Genomic DNA, 9709 nt, shown 5'->3' with positions numbered 1-9709 from the left:
TCAATGGGATTTACCTGTATAAATAAAGGTTGATTGATTGATAACAACTGTGGACATGTGCAGAAGTCTCTGAAAAAGATGTAGAAATTACTTGATTGCTGTCATGTTTAAAATTTAAACTTAAATTTAGTGAACCAAAATTTAAAAGCAATGACGGATATGTATTAGTTTATTTTCATTATTTTTAGTCTTATTGTTACTTTTCAGTTTAAAGTTGTTTAGTGACCATTGTGGGTTTTCTTTCTTTAACAAGAGTATAAACAAATTCAATTCAATTCAGTTTATTTATGTAGCGCCAAATCGGAACAAAGTTGTCTCAGGGCACTTTACAGGAGCATTCACATTTGTACATCCAAGAGCAAGTTAGTAAAGTTCTCTATCTAAGGAAGCAGCAGATTGTGTTGAATCGTCACTTCATCACAGTCTCCCATCCTGAGCAAGCACAAAGGAGACAGTGAAAAGGAAAAAACTCCCTTTTAATAGGAAAAAACCTCCATCAGAACCAGGTTCAGGATGAGCGGCCATCTGCTTCGACCGGCTGGGTTTGAGAGGACAGGAAGGAGAAACAGACAAACACAGAATGGCAGGTCCAGGTGTAGGTGCAGGTGTACCTGAAAGACAAAAACACATGTCAAGGATAGAAAAAATTATTACAAATATAAAACAGAGTAAGTAATGGTCAAAGCCTAACTAAGTGATAGCTCTGGAAACCCAAGCCAATCCAAACTATAGGATTTATCAAAAAGTAAAGTCTTAAGCCTAATTATAAAACTGGACAATGTGTCAGCCTCACAGACATAAACTGGAAGTTGGGTGCACAAGAGAAGAGCCTGATAACTTAAAGATCTGCCTCCCATTCTGCTTTTGGAAACTCTAAGAACCACAAATAAACCTGCAGTCTGAGAGCGAAGTGCTCTGTTAGGAAAATATGGAACAATAAGCTCTAATATAAGATGGAGCTAGGTTGTTGAGAGGTTTGTAGGTTAGAAGTAAGATTTTGAATTTTATTCTGGACTTGACAGGGAGCCAATGGAGAGAAACTAAAACTGGAGAGATATGATTTCTCCTATCAACTCTCCTTAAAACTCTGGCAGCAGCATTTTGGATCAGCTGAAGACTTTTTAAAGAAGTTTGTACCATACAGACAATGTACATGTCTGTATGTCCTGCTAATCAGAGCTCACCCAGCTCATCAGTGCAGGTCAGGACCTTGTTAATTCTGTGTTCAGAGGTAAAATAACTGGAATTCCAGTATTTGAGATACACGAAAAGTGTTCCTCTGAAGCCACGTCAGCTCAAAAAAAAAAAAAAAAAAAAATCCTAATACTGGGTTCTTTGTGAGCAGACCTTATTCCTTTCCAAAGCAGAGTGTACTGTTCTGAAGCTGACCTCAAACGCTGATGTCATCGTGGTAAATCAGTTCAGCAAGCTGTACTTCTCATTTGCTGGATCAAAATGAATCCACAAGTTTTCTGTCTGGTAACACAAACTTTCCTCTGTTTTCAGATTCCTTATTTTCGAACACTTGCCAGATTGACACCAAGTTTTTGTCATTGAATTACCTGGGCAGCTACCTGTTGCCACAATCATCGAAGGGCTGTGTCCTGTCTCTGCCTGAGAAAAACAGAGAGGTGCACATTATTGACCTGCAAGCCCCGAACTCAAGCAGGTGAGCAGCAGCTGACATGGTCAAAACCAAGAATAGATGTTGCCATTTTTAAAGACAGGATAGTCTCGTTGAGTTTTGTGGAATTAGCTCAACAGTTACGACAGTAGAGGGATTTCACTTGTGCACAGAAAGATTAATCAAAGAACAGGTTGTTATGTACCGTAATTGCTGATCTATAGAGTGCACACTTATTTAAGCTTCGCACACACACAAACAAATTGTACATATATAAGCCACTCTTGTGTATAAGCCTTGGGTGTTCACATTGTAACATGAGTGCCAGCATGCAGCTACTGAGATGTGCAGCTCTTGTTGTTGATCAAGAATCAACCACCAGATGATGTTTTATAGACTTTTATCTTACTGTTCAACACAGACAGAGTGAACCCCACAGGTCTTCATGACAACTACCTCCCTCACACATGGTTACTCTGCTGAATGACCTAACACAAACTAACACGTAATAAACACATAAACTAGGATAACAAGAACAGACTAATCACTAAAAGAACAATGATAAACAGCTAACTGAAATGATTAACAATTAACATAAATTTTACCCATAATCCCTCCCTGAGGCCATGTGACCAGCAGTCAACCACATCAAAATGCTACAATATGTACGGGTAACATACACAAATATGTTCAGTAAATGTTTTTTTTTTCCTGAGCAGTCCCTGCAACACGGCTGGTAAGTAAGGAATAGGAAGTCATTTATTGCTATCTTCCTCCTACTGCAAGCTGTCCTGCTCCGCAGAGCAAAATTGCTCTGTGAGCATGTGAGACTCAAATGCTGTGCTCATGCAGGGGAATCCCCACTCCTGTTTTCTCTTCCTCTCCCCGTTTCATTGGTCCACTGTGACCTGTTCTGTAATTTCGTTGATCAGATTTTTTTTAACCTTTATTTAAACAGGTAGTCTCATCAATATAGTTCTCTCTTGGGGGTTAGTCCTTGTGACTCAATGAGATTACCTCATTGGTTCTTTGTGGTTGACTGCTGGTCACATGGCCTCAGAGAGGGATTATGGGTAAACAACAAGTCCATGCTCAATAATCCAGGTATACAGTCCAACATTTTTCAGTCTGGTCATCTGGACAGTTTCTTTTTTTTTTGTGCTGAAACGTTTCGCCTTTGATCCGGAAGGCTTCATCAGTCAAGGAAACACACAACAAAACTGATTCTTCCCCCAACAGCTTACTCCAAACAAATCAGTTTTTTTTTTTTTTTTATTCAGCACAAAAAAAACCCAAAAAAAAATGTCCAGATGACCTGACTGAAAAATGTTGGATTATGGGTAAAATTTATGTTCATTGTTAATAATTTCAGTTATCAGTTTAGCATTGTTTTTTTAGTGATTAGTATGTTCTTGTTATCATAGTTTATGTTTATTATGTGTTAGTTTGTGTTAGGGCAGCACGGTGGCGCAACTGGTAGAGCTGCTGCCTCTCAGCGAGAAGGTCCTTGGTTCAAACCCCGGTCCAGGGGCCTTTCTGGGTGGAGTTTGCATGTTCTCTCCGTGCATGCGTGGGTTTTCTCCGGGTGCTCCGGTTTCCTCCCACAGTCCAAAAACATGCATGTTAGGCTGATTGGTAACTCTAAATTGTCCCTAGGTGTGAGTGAGAGAGTGAATGGTTGTTTGTCTCGTTTGTCTCTATGTGGCCCTGTGATGGACTTGCGATCCGTCCAGGGTGTACCCCGCCCCTTTCACAGTGATTGCTGGACATGGGCACCAGCGACCCCCGTGACCCAAAATGGAATAAACGGGTAAAGAAAATGGATGGATGGATGGATAGTTTGTGTTGGGCCATTCAGTAAAGTAACCATGGGAGGTAGTTGTCATGAAGACCTGTGGTTTTCACTTGTTCTGTGTGTGTCTTAAGGACCCAATCTCCAAGAGAGAGGTGTACTGGGTAGCTATGTGAGTGCCCGGGTGTGACAAAGTTAAATGTTATTGGTGGCAGGAAGCTCATTAAATAGTAAATGGATTGTACTTATATAGCACCTTTCTATCTAATCAAGATATTCAAAATGCTTTACACTACAGTCTGTGCCTCATTTACCCATTCATACAGCACTCTACTAGATCTCTTCAAATCTAAGGGGCGGCTGTGGCATCCTCCAAGGAGAGAGTTGGGGGTTTGAATCCAACAGCAGTCACATGCCGAAGTGTCCCTGGGCAAGACACTGAACCCCTCACTGCCTCTGATGTGTGTCCCGTCAGTGTATGAATGTGATCTAAAGCTCTGATTAGTCTCTTTAGAATGATTTGTTAAATTAGCTTTGTAGAGATCTAGTAGAGTGCTGTATGAATGGGAAATTGAGGACACAGATTGTTGTGTACAGCACTTTGAGTATCTCGATAAGATAGAAAGGCGCTATATAAGTACAGTCCATTTACTGTCCATTTATCTAATTGAACAAATCATTCTAATCTATCATGTGAACAGAAGCAATAAAAGGGGTGGTGGAGTGGCTCTATTTGGTAAAAATTAAATAAAATGTAAATTAATTAATGAAATGTCAATAATTGTTGATAATATCATGGAAATAATAACAATAGAGATAATAAACAAGAATGATAAAAACATATTGATAAGTTGTGTATATCGATCTCCAGGATCAAATATAGAGAAATTCACTGATAAAATTGTACAACTATTGGACAAGAGTTTTAAAAAGCATTTTTTTGTGTGGAGACTTTAATATTGACCTGGGAAATAAAACAGATTCAAATAACATTAGTGCATTTACAAATTTATTGTATAGTTTAAATCTATCCATTAATATCAAAACCAACAAGAATTACAACTCATAGTGCTACAATAATCGATAATATTTTCACAAATGTAAAAAATGGGGATGTGATGGGAGGTATTTTAATGAGTGATTTGAGTGATCATTTACCAGTTTTCACGATTTATAAAAATGATCAAAGCATCACAAAAGAAATCACAATTAAGAAAAAAAACAATAAACACATCAAAAAAAGCAATGGACAAATTAAAAGATGATTTACATAAACAAAGCTGGAAAGACGTGTATGTTGATTATGTGAACAGATCATATGAAGAGTTTATGAATATTTTAGGAGCTCTGTATGAAAAGAATTGTCTGCAAAATAATTATACAAAGAGAAATGTTGTTGACCAACCATGGATGACGAAAGGGTTGAGAAATGCTTGTAAAAAAAAAAAAAGAATTATTTGTATACATGTTTCTTGAAATTGAGAACACAAGAGGCTGAAGAGAAATATAAGAAGTATAAAAAATAAATTAGTAGCGATTATAAGGAAACACAAGAAGGAATATTATAGTGATTTATTAAATAAAAGTAATGGTGATATGAAAACTACATGGCAAGTAATAAATAGTGTTCTGAAAAGTCATAAAGCAAAAACAGGTATTTCACAATATTTTTTGAAGGATGACAATGAAATCCATGATGAAAATGAAATTGTAAATGGATTTAATCATCATTTTGTGAACGTTGGATCAAGCCTTGCTGCTAAAATACCAAAAGTAGACAATAATGTGAACCATTCAGTTATAAGTTGTGGCAACAGTATTTTTCTTAATGGAAATGACAAAGAAGAAATAATGAATGTAGTAAAAAATCTTACAGATAAGAGATCAAAAGACCGGGTGGACATGGATATGATGTTTGTAAAGGACATAATGAGTTATGTTATCGAGCCGTTTACATATATATGTAATTTATCATTTTCAAAAGGAATATTTCCAGACAATATGAAAGTAGCTAAGGTAGTTCCTCTCTTTAAAAATGGTGATAAATGTATGTTCAATAATTATAGACCAATATCCTTATTACCACAGTTCTCAAAAATTCTAGAAAAACTATTTGTGACAGATTAGATAAATTTATTACTAAACAAATCATTCTAAGTGGCAGTCAGTATGGGTTTAGTGAAAAAAACTCTACATCAATGGCTCTCATGGAAATAATGGAACAAATAACTACTGCTGTCGATCAAAAACAGTATTGTATTAGTATTTTTGTTGATTTAAAAAAAGCATTCGATACTATTGACCACACTATTCTCCTTGAAAAATTTAATAAATATGGTATAAGAGGACCAGCATTACACTGGGTATCTAGCTATTTAAAAGATAGGAAACAGTTTGTACAAATAAATGGTATGAGATCTGACCTGTGCAGTATCACTTGTGGAGTTCCTCAAGGCTCTTGTACTTGGACAAAGTTATTTATTTTATATGTGAATGACTTAGTGAATGTATCAGGACTCCTCAAATGTGTCCTTTTTGCAGATGACACCACATTTTTTTGTTTGGGTAAAGATGTAAAACGTATGTTGGAATTGATGAAGACAGAATTTGATAAAATACAAACTTGGTTTAAACTTAATAAATTATCATTAAATTTAGATAAAACTAAATACATGACATTTATTAACAAAAAGAGAACTGTTGACGATCCATTTAAAATTGAGGGTGTTGAGATTTGTAGAGTTAATGAGATGACATTTTTGGGTGTAATCATTGATGAACAGCTAACATGGAAAAATGACATCAATTCTGTAAGAACAAAAATAGCTAAATCTATTGCAGTACTATACAAAGTCAGGGAATTATTAAATGATAAAGCTCTGTACTTGTTGTATAACACAATCATTGTTCCACATTTAATCTATTGCATTGATGTTTGGTGGAAAGCGTGTAAAACATTTACAAAGCCAATTTTTATTTTACAGAAAAGAGCTATAAGAATTGTCACTCGAAAGCATTACAGTCACCCATCAAGCACAATATTTTATCAACTAAAGTTATTGAAGTTCCATGATTTGGTAGATTACAGTATTTTATCAGTTATGTATAGGGCTCAAAATAACACATTACCATTAAATATCCAAAGAAATTTTGTTAAAAGACAAAGTTGTTATAATCTTAAGGGGATAGAAATATTTGTCAAACCAAAATTCAGAACTAGTCTGAAGGGAAGGTCTACCTCAATCCAAGGAGTTGGATTGTGGAATGGTCTAGAGAGTGATGTTAAAAATGCCAAGTCAATGTGTACATTTAAGAAAAAGATCAAAACTGAATTGTTAAAAAAGTATATATGAAGTAGCTTAGTGTGTGTTTTGTGTTAGATTTAGAAAAATTAGAAAGAGTTATTCATTTTGTTCTGTTACTTGAAAATTATTATGATTGAAATAATTGTTTGAAAAAAGGGGCAGATATAATAAGATTTTTTCTTCTTTCTGCTGCCTTTCATTTTAAATCTTTTGTATCTTTTTTTATATTGTTATGGAATTGTTTTGTACTTTTTTAAAATGAATAAACTTTATACCATACCATACCATACATCAGAGGCGATGAGGGGTTCAGTGTCTTGCCCATGGACACTTCAGCATGTGACTGCTGGTGGGTTAGAACCCCCAACTCTTGCATTGGAGGACAACTGCTCTAACCACTCAGCCACAGCCGCCCCTCTAAATTAGTACAACAACAAAAAAAAGAAAATCCATAAATTGGCAGCAGCACTGTGTAAGCTGCATGGTTCAAACCTGTGAAAAAGTAATGGCTTATAGACCGGAAAGTACGATAATGTTCTCTTTGTCAGAGAATTACTCTGAGAACCCAAAAGACTGCAAATCTGGGAAAGCTTTGGTTGTTGTGCTCTATCTCTGGTTCTGTCTCATCTGTAGTGCATATATCTGTGTTCCTTTCAAGGAATGTTTCCAGTTTTTTTATTATTTGGCCAGACACACAAGGTTTAATAACACTATGTTCTCTGTTTTTGGTCTCTTTCATTTTTGCAGTGCTTTCCAGGTGGATGTCATTGTGGATCTAAAGCCTCTGAAGAATGATGGCGTGGTGGTTCGGGATGTCACCTTGCTTCTTAAATGTGCTAAGTCAGTCAACTGGGTTGTGAAGACCCACAACGTGATGGGGAAGCTGGATGTAGTGGTAAGCTGGCAGCAAAACACAGAGACTTCATACATTTTATACAGTTGTTTAAATGCCACACTAGGGTTTAGAAATCAAAACACAGAAATAAATTTCCACTATTTGAACAACTTCATCTCATGCTCCACAAGTTCAGAGAAGCTGTAAACTGTTAGGATCTTACCTCTAATGCCTTCCGTAGCCACGTGATGCCAGGAGGCTTCGTATATTTTCAGAGCCAAGACCACTGGAGCTGTGTAGCATTAGAGCTGCTGTGTATCAGATACCGTGTGAAATACGAGCACTGTTGGAACCACCTCACTTCATGCAGAAGAAAAACACCAGCTAATTACTACAATACATCAAAGTAGCCTCAACTTCTGCTTCTGTACATGTCAGCCCGCAGTGAGAGTATGGAGTTTAGAAATTACATTTTAATTAGTGCTGCAAGAGTCTCCCAGCAACTTTATAAACTTTACGAACATGACACCTACACATAAAGAAACAATTGAACCATAAATCAATCAAGCCGGTTTTACATCAACGTGGGATGCAAAACTGGCGTTGATCCAAACACTGGATTCACCTCAGGGTTGGAGTTTCATACTTGAGCTTTCTCTTGAGTAAATCAGTTCAGTTACTGTGAGTACTGAGCACTTTGAAATGCAGACTGTGGGTATTTTCTGTGTGATGGACTGTCAGTGCTCACGTCTTACATATACCGTACCTCCAGGTGCTCTTGGTGTTCTAGTAATTTGAGTGGAGATGAGCAGGTGGTTCAGTGTTTCCTGAATATGTAATGCTAACACTGCTGCGGCCATGACTCTGCACTTTTGACAAGCGCTAAATGTTTGTGCAGCTGCCTGGTTGCTGCTGTTCATTCAATCAGTCGGGTTTCTCAAACCCTTTAAAACGAAAGGTTTTATCAGCCTGAAGGTCGTCTCTGCTCCACACAGAGGGCTGTGGTAGCTCGGTGTTCTGTGGTCATCAGGAAGGACATCCGGCATAAAAACAATTGTCAAGTCTTTGTGAGAGTTGGTTTGCTGTGGAGACCCCTGAAGAAGGGAGCAGTTGAAAGAAATAAAAAGTGGAAGTTTCCATTGTCTAAACATGTTGATATAAAAACATGTCTCTAACTGGTGAAATGATGCCAGAGGCTGGATTTAGGTTGTTTTCACACTTGATAGTCCGGTAAACTCGGTTCGGTTGGGGACCAATATTCATGACCTTTTGTTTACATTTGAGCTGGTGCGTTTGCGTTCACACTGCACTGTGCAGTCGAGCCAACCTGTTGAACCAACCTGTTCCCCCACTCGCCTGTGGTGGCGCTGCACCAAGAACTACTGAAAGAAATGACACAAAAACCTCTGAAGACACGTCTTCTTCTTCTTCTTCTGGAAATAAAACAAAAACGGAGTGGCATCAAGTTTTAGCAGTTTTAGGAGTTATATTTTGTCATTTTTCAAAAATGGACTCAACATGCGTGGAAGATGAGGCAGAAGACCATGGAGAATATTGTTTTTCACACAAGGCAGCTGACGACTCCATATGAGGTAAGAGAAATGCGTGTTTGTTTTCTCTGCGCTGTGCTCCACTTCTTGCTTGTGGAGTGGGGCCCGGTCTGTTTGCATTCACACTGTACTCGAACCACGCTGGAGTTCTCTTCTACTGGACCGAGACCTAGGTTTTAGCCCGGGCCAGAGTTCGCTTTTTTGTTCCGTGACAGAGTTCGATGGCGCATTCACACCTCCCCAAACGAACCGGACTTCCTAGAAAAACGAGCTAGAGTTTGATTAAAGCGGACTAAACACGGCTGGTGTGAATGCACTCTTAGGCTGTAATTTATAAATGGAAGTTACTGGACTGAACAATAGACTTAACATCCACCCCTTCATTCTCTCCTTTCTTGGTTGTGGAGCAGCTTGTCACTTGTTAAGTGGGGGACACCCTGGACAGGTCTCATTCCATCACAGGGACATCTGGACAGGTCTACAGTCCATCACAGGGACACCCTGGACAGGTCTCCAGTCCATCACAGGGACATCTGGACAGGTCTACAGTCCATCACAGGGACACCTGGACAGGTCTCAGTCCATCACAGGGACACCTGGACA

The 9709-nt window shown here is 38.0% G+C and overlaps 1 protein-coding gene across 1 annotated transcript in view; it reads left to right on the top strand.

Annotated features, from left to right (window-relative positions):
* The first annotated feature begins 1498 nt into the window (after positions 1-1498).
* tgfbr3 (transforming growth factor, beta receptor III) overlaps positions 1499-9709 on the top strand; it is a 103612-nt gene continuing 95401 nt past the window's right edge. The window contains exons 1-2 of the mRNA XM_037674359.1: positions 1499-1669; positions 7469-7616. Coding sequence (XP_037530287.1) covers positions 7596-7616 — 21 coding nt within the window. The 5' untranslated portion in view covers positions 1499-1669; positions 7469-7595. The remainder of the gene's footprint in view (positions 1670-7468; positions 7617-9709) is intronic.

This window comes from Nematolebias whitei, chromosome 3 (assembly GCF_014905685.2).
Source record: "Nematolebias whitei isolate Nwh7 chromosome 3, NemWhi1, whole genome shotgun sequence".
NCBI classification, from domain to species: Eukaryota; Metazoa; Chordata; class Actinopteri; order Cyprinodontiformes; family Rivulidae; genus Nematolebias; species Nematolebias whitei.
This window is presented reverse-complemented; position numbering and strand designations above follow the sequence as displayed.